The sequence below is a fragment of the Alligator sinensis genome, unplaced genomic scaffold (assembly GCF_000455745.1).
Source record: "Alligator sinensis unplaced genomic scaffold, ASM45574v1 scaffold16_1, whole genome shotgun sequence".
Taxonomy (NCBI): domain Eukaryota; kingdom Metazoa; phylum Chordata; order Crocodylia; family Alligatoridae; genus Alligator; species Alligator sinensis.
In genome coordinates, this window is record NW_005842045.1 from 2,349,063 (window position 1) to 2,363,968 (window position 14,906).

Sequence of the window (14,906 nt, forward strand, 5' to 3'; positions counted from 1 at the left end):
AGAACCAAGACTAAGCAAAAAAACCTGTGAAGTAGGCTGCACAATCCCTAACCCAGATAGGAGGGCTTTGAATGTACTTATCAAGGGTAATTAACAACTTGATGTTCTACAAAATGAACGTGAGGATATTGCAGATGGTACTTAGGCATTTCAACACATTATGTAACTGTTAAACATAGATCCATTTAAACCTAAATATCATTCTGAGCCTTCAATTTACTTACTACATAGGGATAAATATTTTCTTCGATTCACATGCTCAGTGCCCATTTAATGCTGCTGGAAAAATACATGTGCATACTGTGAGATAATATATAATGATGCATCACTTCACATCCAAGGATCTCCAGGCACTCTACAAGCATTAAACAAATTAGTGGCAGAACACCTCATAGGGAGTGATGATAGGGATTGATACCCCATTTTGCATACATGGAATCTGAGGCACAGAGTCAGCAAGTGACATGCCAAGTTTCACATGGGAGGTTGGTGTCAGAGTTGGGAATATAAATCCAAATTTCCAGAAACATATGCCAGTGCTTTAATAACAAAACTATCTTTCCTTACACTGAATGTACAGCCCTGCTTAATACAATACTTTTTCTGGAAAGCCAGATTCTTCCTATCTCTGGAGGAGTCTTGGAAAGAGGTTTAAAAAAAAAAACAAAATGATTAAACGTCTTAGACATTTTCCTTGGGATATCTTATCATTGGGCTGTATTATTATTTTTTAATAGTAAAATTGAGTCTTACTGCAAGAACTTATTAGGAATTATGTATGCAAAAGAACAGCAAAACAGCTGACAAAGCCCTGTATCTATATTTTATTCCTATCTAATATTTCTGATTAAGTACCTGTTTTAAGATGAAAATCATTCCCATAGTTCTTTTTTTTACGCATAAATCAGAATCTTTCACATCTTGCTCTTTTGAATTTTTTCTATATTTTACATTGAGCTCTTAACACACTGTTTCTTCTCACTTCACCTCACAATGCATTTTCAGGTTAATGTTCTTTTCACCTGTGTTCACAGAGAATGCAAATAAATTGGAAGAAAGTGCCAGAGGGATCTACATCCCTTGTCCAGAACACTATAACGGCTTCTGCATGCATGGGAAGTGTGAGCACTCTACCAATATGCTGGAACCTTCTTGCAGGTAACACTCTCGTTACTGAACAGTTGATGATAAATAAGCAGAGGAGGCAGACTTGTTAATATGCATAATCTAGATGCAGTAAGAAAAATAAATTCTAGCTAAGGCCCCTTGTACTGTGAATTACGTTAGACCTAAATTATGCAACAAGGTCCCAATTTATGTAGCAGAACTGTCTGTACTGAATTATTCACAACGTTAATTGATTATAAAAGCATTCAACAACCTTCAAAAACATTCAATTCAGTGGCCTAATGTTTAAATATTTCTAAAAAATGCACCAACAAGAGCAACGGTATCCAATGGGTGTTATTGCTGGACTTGTAGCAAGATAGTGCACTGACAAGGAAGGATTTCTGCAGGATAAAGAGGGCTACTTATGCAGGATAATCCTTTCTGCAGAATAAAGAAGGCAGGACAAAATTGTACATTATGGGCACATCCGCATGGGTGCACACACGCAGGTTTGCGGTGCCACAAACCCAGCTGCAGCGCCTCAAACTGCACATGCTGCACATACACACATTTGCCACATTGCTAATTTGCAGTGCAGTGGTTTATTTTGACACTGGGAGATTTCAGTGTTAAAATTTGTGCCAGAAAAAAGCAGCATGGTGCACATGGCTGCAGAATGCACTGCCCAAAATTGGAGCCTGGCCAGCCAGAGCCATGCTCTGGCTGCCAGCCAGGCTCCATGCACCTGGATCACTGCTGCTGCTGCCCTGGGAGGACCCCAGGACAGGATGCTGGGGTCAGCCCAGGTGCTGGCTCCAGCCTCTCCTATGCTGCTTAGGGCAATTTGCTGCACACCAGAGTGCACGTACAACAGCATGCCTAGGGACAACTAGCAGCGACACAAATACGTGCTGCTGCTAGTTGTCCCCAGGGAAATGTACATTCTTGCTTGTGGGGAGATGCCGTATGTCTCCATTTGTAGAGCCACCCAATTGCATTGCACATGGAGCCTAGAATGATTGCTCTTTACTTGTTTACTGAGTAAGCTGCATAAGAGTCTAGAGCTGTATGTCTCTTTTCCCCATAAATGGAGAAGTACAATTCATGGGCTGTGTGTGACACTAAATAGATTATTATCCCAATGCTCAAGGAGTTCTAAACTGAGTTTGGATTGCAGAATATAAACCCAATCCTTTAAACATCTGGAAAGGTCGGGGTACTACTTTTCCCTCTTGCTAACTTGCTGACACCAGGACTGGATTGGGTTCCCCTTGACCCGCATGATCTCAGGCTTCACTAAGGTACCTGGTGCCATTAGCAGGTTAGAGCATCATTGAAGTAAGGGCCAACACTTAGATCTACAGCACAGTATCTTCACTAATGTACTTATTAAGGATCTAAGCCAACAAATCAATTAAGCATTTACATCTTAAAATCTATTCTGAAGTATAGTCCAGGCCCTTTCTAAAATTGACATAGAACTATAAGTTACTGGGTAAACATCTTTTATTCCAGATGTGATGCGGGCTACACTGGACAACACTGTGAAAAAAAAGACTACAGCGTTTTATATGTGGTTCCAGGTCCAGTACGATTTCAGTATGTCTTAATAGCAGCTGTGATTGGGACTATCCAGATTGCTATCATCTGTGTTGTAGTCCTTTGTATTACAAGGTCAGTATCTATTCTTTTACAATATAAAGAAAATTACTTTTGTTTTTACTTACTATATTCATTGATTACATTGGTTACTACAGTGATGCTGATAACAAAGCCTATTTAATTCATTGAACTAAAGAAAAGAATTGTGCTGATTTATTATTATGACTGTATGTTCTGTACCAGTTTAATCAGACTGTGGGGCCCCAGCACATACGGCAAATGAATTTTCATATGCCATATTCAGTTGCTTGGACAAAATATTGTTTATATAAATAAGCAGAATATAAATGAGGCAACTGGTGCAACAGTCACTTTAAAGCTAATTCAACTTGCACATATATTTCTTAAGAGCCCATGACTATATCCTCAATCCAGCTAAGCACTTTAGTATGCTGGGACTTCCTGTGTTCCCTCTAAATTTTCTTCTGATCAAGCCCCTTACCTCTAACAAGCATGCTTGATTGGCTAATTCAGGTTTTTTTTCCTCTTACTGAGACCCTGGGAGCCTGACACAGCCCGTGCTTCTATGGTTATTGCAGGTGTCAATTAGCTAGGATTTATGTCCCTGTGAAACTGAACAGAGGATTTCTTCTTAATGCTGTCCTGTTTTCTTTCTCCTCATTTTATGGTCTTATCTAACAAAACTGCTTTTTTGTTTTTCTACCAAAAGTGTACTTATTATACCACAGACTATATCTGATACACTGGGTAACAGCAGTCACTATTTATGCTAAATTATTATGCTACAACTACAAAGTGCTGTGTTTCAATTATACACATCAAGGACTTCTTGCAAGCTGCTTCCTGCTAGATGTTTCGCTTCATCTAAATTGAGGATATTATTTCTTCAGCTGGACAGGTTAATTATTTTGAACATTTTGTTGAATGTAGCAGTTGTAACATCGGCAAGGGTTCACTTTGTGGTCACTCTAAAACAGGTCTGGTGGCTTTTGCTTTAGCTACATGTCCACAGTTTGGCCTAAGCCCCCTGAAAAGGGCCACATGCTCCTACTGAAATTATTTTTATCAATAAGACTGTTCATGTGCTTAAAATTATGCACTTCTGTTAAGTTCTGTGTTGGATGGAGGCCTAGAAAAATATCTAAGCGTACCAAGTATTTTTGGTAAATAAAAAGGAAGGGTTTATTAGCGTGGAAACTGTCCCCCATAGGTGGTGGAGGGGGGAAAATGCAGTTCCTTTCATTCCTACAAGTGCTACTGTACTCTGTCACTGAACCACTTTTATTAGTTCTGGAAGGGTTCAGAGTGAGCTCTAGCTTCCAAGCTTCTCCAGGCTTTTCTCAGAAATCACAAGGTGAAACTCATTCAGCCCCTTCACAGCTCTACCAATAAATCACATTGTTTAGAAATAAATTCCTCTTAAAAAGACAAGAAAATAAAAACCAGATATCATACCTCCATAGAAAATAAAACCTCTAATATATCTCACTATCTGTGTTGCATTCTCTGGTTAGCAGACAAGTGCAGCATTTGCTCCTAGAAAGAGACAAAAAAATGATTCATAAATCTTCCACTGGCCTAAAGGCATAAAACAAAATCATCTGCTGGGGCTCTGAGCTACTTTCTGGCCAAGTTGAGTCCATCAAGTTTACCCTCAACAGTACATGCCAGAAGAGGCAATGGATTATATTGAAGTGGCTTTCAGAGAACATGGAGATAATTCAAACAACCAAACATACAGTGTATATTAAAAAAGGAAATGGAAAAGTAATGGATAGATTGAAAAATGCTCTACATCATTTTCTTCAAATAACTCTAGTTTTGTCAACTACAGGCAATAAAGCAGGGTATAGTGAATGAAAAGAGGAAACGATATGCTTTATATGAATCCTTGCTACATAACAGAATTACTCTAGGTTTTATGGTACTGCAGTGTAGCTACCATACCCCACTGATATTTTAAACAGATGTTATCTTTTCCTTACACTTTCTAATCTGCATAATGCATGTGTTTATGTATTTATTTATTTATTGGATTTATATGCCACCCTTCCAACAAAGGCTCCAGGCATTATTTTGCCTCATAATAACAAAATATTCTTCTAACACAGGGGCAGGTAATTATTTTGGGCGGAGGGGTGCTTACCGAGTTTCGATAAGCTGTCAAGGGCCACACGGGTAGCCCACCCCCTTGACAGGTGCCCCGCCCCATGGTCACCATCTTGTGATAGGAAGTCCCACCCCCTAACCCCTGACCATTGCCACCAGACGACCCCCCCTGGGCCCTGAAAGTACTCTTTTTATCAAGGGGTTCTGCCATCTCAGAACCAGAAAAATACCAAATTATATTCTAAAAAGTGAACATCTACAGCGTTCCTTAATTTAATATCAAAAAATCTTTTTGTCCTGATTTATATGTGTTTGTGTAGTGTACATAGAGGTGATTGTATAATAACTTAAAAAGAAGTCTTACACTTGTATATTGTGGGGGGGTGGGGGCATGGGGGGGCAGGTATAGGTTTGTGGTGGGGCAGTGTGTTGGGGGAGGTTGGCGGGAGTGTATGAGGGGGTGTAGGTATGGGGGTTTGTGTATATGGCAGTGCGATAGGCAGTGTGGGTGAATGTGTATGGTGGGGTGTGCATGTGGGACTTATCCTACAAACACACACACACACTGTCCCTCCCTCCCTGTACACACACACACCCTCCTGCTCCTGGTCCAGGGGTACCAGCACAGGCCCCGTGCTCCCGCAGTCCGGTAATGGAGCCAGGAGCTACATGGTCCTGGAGCGGCCAGCAGCAGGCAGGAAAGTGGAGAAATGGCAGCTACAGGCAGTGGGGAGTTCAGCTGGATACTCTTGTCTGAGTTTCCCTCTGTGGTAGAGGGAGACGGTGAACAGCCCCACAGTCCCAGGCCAGAAGTCTCTTCCAGGCAGAGGCTTCCAGTTGCAGGGGGCGGGGCTGGGCAAGCCTTGCTGCTGAGCTGCTTAGTCCTGCTACCAGCTTCCCCAGGGTCCTACTGCCCCTGGCTCCTGTCATCTGTGACAGGCAGGCAAGAGCAGATAAATATTCATTTTCTAAATTTTTTAGGGGCCCCATGGGCCAGATAGAATGGCCTGGTAAGCCAGATGCAGCCCACAGGCCATATTTTGCCCACCCCTGTTGTAACCTAACATAAAAGTTGGAGTTACATTTTCTAAACTAAAACAAGAACTTCAGTGTCTGAAGAAAAAGGGCCTGTATTCACAACTTCAAAGTGTTCTGGTTACAAACCTGCATGGAACTTCATGTTTTGCACTAGTATGATTTAGAAAATTTGAGTGTATCCAGCTGAATCCCAGGCCATTCCAATGGTATAAAAATATAACTAAACTTGAATGATTTAGACTTGCTTGCGGCCAAATATTCTGCTGATAATGTCAGTTCAGCTTCATCAATTTGGAGTAGTAGAGGATTTGGCTCTCAATATCCAAAATAGCACTTGTGCCATTTAAGCATCACTATTCTTATTTATCATCATCTTTATCTCTTCTTTTTGCTAATTGTTAATATAAAAATCATTCTGTACCACAAACGTATGTGGTGCTTTCTAAAGCACAGATGCCCATTCCTGCAAGTACAAAGTGCCCTCAAATCCAACTGAAGGAAGGAGTAACAATGAGCCACAAGGACAGGTCTGAGCTCAGAGTAAGGTACTTAAACTTAAAATGTATTTGAAATGATTGGATAATGTGCCTTACCTGTTTGTGAATTGTACCATGAGTGACTTAAGTCTTCCAGTGTGTCCAGTCAGCTAAAAGGAAGGCCTATGTTCTAGTTCCTCATTTACATTGTTTTAACAGCCATGTTCATAAATAAGTATAGGTCTTCCATTCAAACTATCACAAATCTTGGCTGGAGTTAAGGATCCTGGAGAACCTCTGCTCAACCGTAGCTGGTCATTGAGTATAAAAAACGTTATAAGAAAGGACTGTCCAACTTTGGTACAGTTGGGGGCCATATGCAGTATCACGTGCAGCCTCCAGGCTACACACTTTGCAGTCTGTATGCTGTGGGGAGGGCCCTTCTAGGAGGTGCACCAGCAGCATGCATCCCCTCTTTGCCACATGAGCAGTGCAGGCAACATGCGGACCCCCAGCCCGTTCTTTACCACACAGCAGCAAGAGAGTTGACCACCAGGGTCTGCGGCCTGCCAGCTGGACAGCCCTATTATAAGGTATTGACATGCCTCTTAAGACACACTTTATATATGTCATACACTTGGATTCCACATTGCATTATAATCAGGGATCCATGTTTTCCATTCACAATGGGAAAATGTGGCATAGAGTGTGGTTAGCTTTACTGATCACTTTGTCACATTGACGACTCATGTTCATCTTGAAGTCAACTGTGACTCCGAGATCACTTTCTGCTGCTGTGCTGCTTAGAATTTTCTCATTTTAAGGAGAAAAATATGAATTTTCTCTTTAAAAGAGAAAAATGCAAGAAACAGTGTTGGGGGGAGCAGAATGAGGGTAGTCAGGGAGGGGACACCATGTGCATGTGTGCACGTATACATGCACATGACCACCAAGCAGCATGGAAAGCAGCTCTCCACAGGTAAGTTGCCGGGGGGGGGGGGGGGGGGGGGGGGGGGCTGCTGCCCAGGTGGGGCAGTGAATGGGGCTTGTGCCCAGGGCCAGAATGCGTGGCCATGGGGCCTGTACAGAGAGCAGGATGGGGCGGCAGACGGCTCATCAGCGGGGTGGCTGGCTCACCACCGCCGCATGCACTCCCAGGGGAACATGTTGGGCACATGTCCCCCAGATTTGTGTGCAGGGTGGGTGCAGGCTGCCTGCTGTGGACTTGGGCTCTTCCCCACCCTGGTGCCCTGTTCAGCTACATGTCCAGAGTCACCCCCAGGGCCTCTGCAGCCCAGTGGGCAAGATCTGGCAGAGCAGGACAGGGAAGATCAATGCCATGAGCCCCACACTGCCCTGGCAAAGTGCCCCTTGCCCACCCAGCAGCAGCAAGGGGCTCAACTCCACACTGCCACCCCCTGCTCTTGCCAGGTGGGTATGGGGTACTTCGCCATGGCAGCATGAGGCTCATAGTGGTGGCATCCATCTTCCTCGCTGTGCTCTGCTGTGTTGCACCAGCTCTTACCCGCTGGGCTGTGGAAGGTCCAGGGGGAGGGCAGCAGGGTGGGGAGCCCAAGCCCACAGCAGGCAGCCCACATCCATCCCCCCCATGGGCTCTACTCTGGCTGTTCCACTCATGGAGGAAGAGGAACCGGGCTCCACACCCTATTCCGCTGCAGCATGCCCAGGTTTGGGTGCTGCTTCAGGGGTACAGGGGGCTGGCAGCTGGGGCCCCCTCTGGCAGGGTTGGGGGCCAGGAAGCTTTGGGTGGAGAGTGGGGGGACTGTGGGTGGGGAGTGAGGGGCACAAGCAGGGCTGGGGGGCAGGCGGGGACTGAGAGTCCAGAGTGAGGGGCAATGGTATGGGCACGGCACTGGCATATCAGGGCTGCTCAGCATCACAAAGCGGGGGGGGGGATAGCTGCAGCTGGACCCACATCCTGGTGAGTGAAGGGGTCGGGGAGCTCTGATTTTCCATGGTTAAAAAACCCGAAACCAAATGCTAACTTTTCTAGGTATTTAGAATTTATTTTATTATAGTGATTGAGGCACTGGTAAGCTTCCAAAGTGCTTTAAAATTGTAAATATATCAATAAAACATTGTGTTCAACTGATACATATGTATATAGTAGCATTTCATTTTAATCACAGAAAAATGAGGATTTGGAGGTTGTTAATCAGAGAATTTGCATGGAAAAATTGTGATTTTTTTTGTTAACAGAAAAAACCAGGATCCCTGATTATAACTTTATAACTTGTTTGAGCAATGGAAGTACTAAAGCAATTTGATAGTGGGACCTCTATGTAAAAAAAAGGATCCTTTTTAACATAATTTTGTTCCTATCAACAAATAACTAGCAAGAGTAGAATATTAGAAAATCACAATATATAAATTGTCCTTCCAACAAGTCACTTAATAATAATAATGTCTACATTTCAGTTCAATCATTTTGACCTTGGATGTAATGGCTTCATCATCATTATGTGAATTCATTGCAGAGGAACCTTTTAGAAGGAAGTCCCACTGCATCCAACCAATTTGTCTCCAGCCTATTGTCTACATTTATTCTGCTGAGCTGAGATGTCTTGGGTTCACCGGATAACACTCCTTTTGTCCACTTCTATTACCCCACCAGTGCCACTCATCTAAATATATGCCTACCATTCACCCAACTAAATCAAACCCTTTGAACCCAACTTTGAAATTGTATGTTCTTTCTTCACTGTTAGAGCACCTTAGGACTGATGTTTTCTCTCCCCACGTTACTACAGTTACAGCAATTCTAAGCTAAATGTAGAAATACAGGTATTGCTGCCACTACTTAATGCCAGCACATACCTAACCTGCATCTCTGCAGTACCCTGAAAATATTCCTAACTGTGCTTATTAGTTATGATGTAAGGATCCAGTTTTCAAGTGTAGAGGCCTAAAGCTACATAATATATTTTTAGCTACCTAAATGTCTGTTCAGTACCTAGGCACTTAGAATGGGTTTTTATGCATCCAGATTTGAAAATGGATCTCCACCTCTTTTCTTTTGTTCAGTGACAATTTACAGGTCACATTTAGATATAGGTATGGGCATTGCACTAATTTTGTTAATTGATGGCCTTCTCTTGCCAGTAGTCAAATAAGCATTGTTTTGGATTTGCTAAGAATTTTGGAAACCCCTATTATTCTCATCTTTTAGTGTTTTATTCTTTCTTTTGTGGCATGCCAGAAGGTCCTGTGTTGCCAGCTCTCTTGTTCAGCAGTCAAAGGAACAGGAGCAGTCTGAGATATGAAGTGGCCAGTATGCACGCGACACGTCATTCTGTGAATCATTCTGTGTTTGTTATAGTACCTTGATTCACACATAAGGTCTACACACCATTTTATGAACAAGAAGTAAATTTCATAGATTTCATATATGTTTAGGGTCAGAAGGGAGCTTATTAGATCATCGAGTCCGACCCCCTGCCCTGGGCAGGAAAGAGCGCTGGGGTCAAGTGACCCCAGCCAGGTGCTTGTCCAGTCTCCTCTTAAAGACCTCTACGGTAGGAGAGAGCACCACCTCTCTTGGAAGCCCATCCCAGATTCTGGTAACCCTTACCATAAAGAAGTTCTTCCTGATGTCTAATCTAAATCTGCTCTCTGTCAGTTTGTGGCTGTTGTTTCTAGTAACTCCAAGGGGTGCCCTGGTAAACAGAGCATCTCCTATTTCTTGCTGTCCTCCCCAACAAATTTGTAGACAGCCACTAGATCCCCTCTCAGGCTTCTCTTGCAGAGGCTGAAGAGATTCGGGTCCCTCAATATGTCCTCATAGGACCTCATCTGCAGGCCCTTAACCATCCGAGTAGCCCTCCTCTGGACCCTCTCAAGGTTTTCCACATCCATCTTGAAGTGTGGTGCCCAAAACGGAATGCAGTACTCCAGCTGCGGCCTTACCAATGCCGCATAGAGGGGAAGTAACACCTCCCTAGACCTGTTCGTGATGCACCTGCTAATGCATGATAGAGTGTGGTTAGCTTTACTGATCACTTTGTCACATCGATGACTCATGTTCATCTTGAAGTCAGCTATAACTCCGAGATCACTTTCTGCTGCTGTGCTGCTTAGGAAGTCATCTCCCAGTTTGTAAGCATGTTGGCGATTCCTTCTCCCAAGGTTCAGTACTTTACACTTATGTTTGTTAAACTGCATCCTAATCTGTTCTGCCCACTTTTCCACCCTGTCCAAATCTGCCTGAATCCGTTCCCTGCCCACTAGTGTGTTTACTTTGCCCCATAATTTGGTGTCATTCGTGAATTTGGACAGAGTGCTCTCCATGCCCTCATCCAGGTCACTGATGAAGATATTGAAAAACAATGGCCCAAGGACTGAATCGTGGGGGACCCCACTGCCCACCACATCTTTCCAGATGGATACCAACCCAGCCACCACAACTCTCTAGGTGCATTCCTTAAGCCAATTCGCTACCCCCTGACCATATAATCATCTACGTCACAGCCGCTTAGTTTATTTATGAGAATGGGATAAGACACTGTATCAAAGGCCTTTTAAAAATCCAAGTAAATGAGATCAACCTTGACCACTGTGTCTAAGCTTTTTGTGACCTGGTTGTAAAAAAAACCAAGATTAGTCAGGCAGGATCTACCTGCTGTGAACCCATGCTGATTGCCCTTCAGCATTATTTTTCCTGCTGGACTCCCACAAATGTGATCCTTAATAATTTTTTCCAAAGTTTTCCCAAGGATAGAGGTGAGACTAACCAGCCTATAGTTACCCAGATCCTCCTTCTTCCCCTTCTTGAAAATAGGGACCACACTGGACCTTTTCCAGTCCTCTGGGACTTGTCCTGAGCGCCATGAGTGCTCAAACAGTCATGCCAGTGCTTCTACTATGACACTGGCCAATTCCTTCAGCACCCTTGGATGAAGATCATCTGGGCCTGCTGACTTTAACACCTCCAGCCTCTAAATACTGAGTTTGTCATGAAATCACATGCCAGGCAAAATCTGCATAGTTTCAGAATGAAAGTTATGCCACATCTTCTGGTAACCCCATAGACAGACACTTAAATTTCCCATTATAATGAAGATGGCCTACCACTCAGCCTTCATGAGCTAAGCAAAATTAAGAGCATAATTATGCAGCCTTTGCTCTCAATTGGAGTAGTCCCATTAAACTTCCAAATGAGACCTTGTCAGGACAAGCTCACCCTTGTTTTGTCAAACAACTATGTAATCATACTTTCTGACTTGAGAAGCTCTTAAAAATCCATCTGGCGTTGCTTTTCTGTCCATGAAAATATAGCATTTCCAGGATGGGGCCTAATGTCTGCTTAAAGAGAAAAAATATATATTTCCTCTTACATTGTGATTTTAAGCTGGTAGTAAAATGTTTTTCCATTGTATTTTGCTTCCATGGCACTTTTTGCAGCAGATTTGAAAGGCAAACATTATATAAATTATCAGTGTAACAGAGCAAGGGTCATGTTGTCCTCGCATGTATAATCAATGGGATTTCAGGGATTGTAAATGAGCTCAGAATGTGGTCTAAGCCTGCATGGAACAGTAAAGCAAGGAAATACAATGGGGCCTTTCCATGTCAGTATGGTCTCTTGAGTATTGTAAATAATTCTCTTTATAAAGCTACTTTGACGAAGAGGGCCATTATGCTTATAATGTAGAAGAAATTGTAAGTGCGCTTGGAGGATCTCTGCATCCTTCCTGTGTTGCTGTTGCATTCCAGAAGACAAGACAAAATGGTCCTTAGATGAGAAAGTTTGTTACATTAAGGATGAGGGGGGAAATCAGGCCAGAGTTATAAAAGAAACATTTTGCTTTATGCTCTGCCATTACTCCCTAGGTTAACCTGAGTAAAGATTTCAAAGATTTTCTGTTTCTGGTTGTCTTTTTACAGATCGCCATTTTTCTGTTAATACCTAAAATGCAGAGAACATATATTTTCAGAGGCTATTGCAGTTGTGGTTATTTTTATGGTTAATTCATGTTGTGGTTAATTTTGTGCAACAGATTCTATTATAACTCCTTGCTGGGCGTGTCTACATGTGCATTTACAGTGCAGTAAATTTACTGTACAGTAATTTACTGCACAGTAAATGTATTTAGGCCAGCAGCTACACATGCAGGCATTAAAGCGTGGTAATGCTGTGTGTGGACTGACTTGGGAGTAAAGTTAGTCCCAAGTCAGTCCATGCACATGGTTACTGTGCAGTAAGGCGTCTATACGTGCGTTATGGAACAGTAACTAATCGGGTGTAAATTTGATATCTACATGATGCCAAGTTGGCATAAGTTGCCATATTTACTGTGCAGTACAGGTGTGTACGTGTAGATGCTGCCTGCAATTGGCGCAGTAATTTTTCAGTTACTGCGCAGTAAATGTGCAAGTGTAGACGCACCCACTGTCAGTTACATATAATTTTCTGAGACCTTCATTTTGGGACTGAAATGTCCCTTGTTTAATCTCTGTCTGAAGGTGCCTTTTTTTTCTTTTTGTGGGAGGAGATGAGAAATGCTACTGTATTTTACTCACATCACCTTTCCTCCGAAAAATCAGCCTTCAAAAGTGGGGCATGTGTCCTAAGTAGGAAAGCTTATTTTTCTTTACTGGAACAGAAGCAGGGTGGAATAGAGCAGGCAGACACTTCCAAAAGGAAGTACTAAATCACGGCACAGTAACAATATTGCCATAGCAACACGTGTAGATGCACCCTTTATTTTTTACAGGAACTTTTGTAAAGAACTATGTACAGTAAAGAAGTAACAGGCTTGCTACTGTCCTTGCAAGGGTCTAGGGCCTAGTCTTTTTGCTGGTCTGCCACACTGGGACGTTCCTTCTGCTTCACCCAGACTGTCTCTGGAATGCGACACTTCCTGGACACTCGGTTTTTCCAGAAGGACTTACTCTGCCACAGTTAGCTATAACTCTGGAAAAAATCTTTTTTTCTACATTCTGCCTTCCAAAAAAACATGGTGTGTATCTTATTTGAGGGTGTGTTGTATGCAAGACAGTGCAGAAAGTCATCTTTCTATTGGTGAAAAATTATTTTGAATAGCCCTAAAGCCAATACTGCTTGTAGTTAAAAGTTGATTCATACTCTGAAATAACTTCCGCCGAGCGGTGCATAGCCTTGATGTGGTATAAGAATTTTGCTATGACTGGCATCCAAATAATACTTGAGCATCTGCAGGGAGTGTCTTTCTTGACTAAACACTGTAGTGAAGGAATGTTGTGTTGTACAGGAATCCTTAAGTACATTAGCTATTTTCATGGACACTTCTAGGAACTGTGATTGCATAGCTTTTCATAAGTCATATCATAGAATATTTCCTCCTCTCATCTGCCCAGTGCTTCACAGAAAAAAAAGATGTTTCAGGGAATTATGGTATCTGGTAAATATGTGTGGGATCTTCCCTAGTCTGTCATCTTTGGCTGCTTGCTGAAAATAATTGTATTGAGAATTAATATGTGAGGGCATTAACTACTTTATAGTGCTGGCACACAGAAGTTGAGTGCTCTCTTAGAATGGTTCGGGGCGTAAAAGCTGGTGTTTTTCAGTGGTTACCCAAGGGAGGAAGAATGTCCTTACATTATCTGAGTCTATTTTTCACCCTATTGGGGAGGATGATCTAATGACGGTGAGAGAGACCCAATTCCCCTCAGCTTCCCATCTTCACATAATCTCCCAAGCCATTGCGTTAAGCAAATACCTTGCTAAATTTGACTGTTTATGTGGGTTTTTTGCCTTTCTTTCAGAAAATGTCCCAGAAGCAACAGAATCCACAGACAGAAGCAAAACACAGGGCACTACAGTTCAGACAACACAACAAGAGCATCGACCAGGTTAATTTAAAGACCGCATGTTTCCACAATGGCAAAATTAACTGCAGAGAGCTTGGACTACAAAATACAGTATTATAGACAAAAGATTAAGACAAGATCTACACATGTTGCCTTGCATTTGTGGTAATCTACACCAATGAGAACATGTACTACAGCTATATTTGATTATGTATGGATATATTTGAAATAGTATACATTGTCTTGATGTTTTTCTGTAATGTAAATAAACTATTTATATCACACAATATAGTTTTTCTTTTTCATGTATTTGTTATATATAATAAATACTCATTGATGAGAAAAAATACTGGCTTTCTTAAATGTGCTGTATCTCATAGCTGTGTATAGTCTTTGGGTCCTAATAATGGACACTAACATATCCTTTTCTTATTCCAGTTCTAGCGGCAATTCTGTTACTGCTGGATCCAGTGGGTAGAGTGGTTCTAGGATCAAGCAAAAGTATGGGTGTGAGAAAAGTGAAGGGTATGAGCCTTGTCACACAGGCATAGCATAGTTATTATCTGAGATTAAAGCGAGCATTATCGTGCCCTGTTAAAAGTTAGAATGTATTGCAAGTAGTCACACACTAATGCTACTACGATATCAGCCCACTTTGGAAGGGCTGGAGCCGGCTGTGTCTCCAGGACACTGATCCTGGCACCAGGTGCCACAGCTCACCCATCTGTCCATGAGGATGGA

General features: G+C 42.5%; 1 protein-coding gene across 1 annotated transcript in view; it reads left to right on the top strand.

The window, feature by feature from the left end:
* Nucleotides 1-14,497, top strand: part of TMEFF2 (transmembrane protein with EGF like and two follistatin like domains 2) — a gene marked incomplete at its 5' end in the record, with an annotated part of 231,144 nt that extends 216,647 nt beyond the window's left edge. The window contains 3 exons of the mRNA XM_025203124.1: nt 1,035-1,158; nt 2,626-2,784; nt 14,121-14,497. Coding sequence (XP_025058909.1) covers nt 1,035-1,158; nt 2,626-2,784; nt 14,121-14,217 — 380 coding nt within the window. The remainder of the gene's footprint in view (nt 1-1,034; nt 1,159-2,625; nt 2,785-14,120) is intronic.
* Between the last annotated feature and the right edge of the window lie 409 nt (nt 14,498-14,906).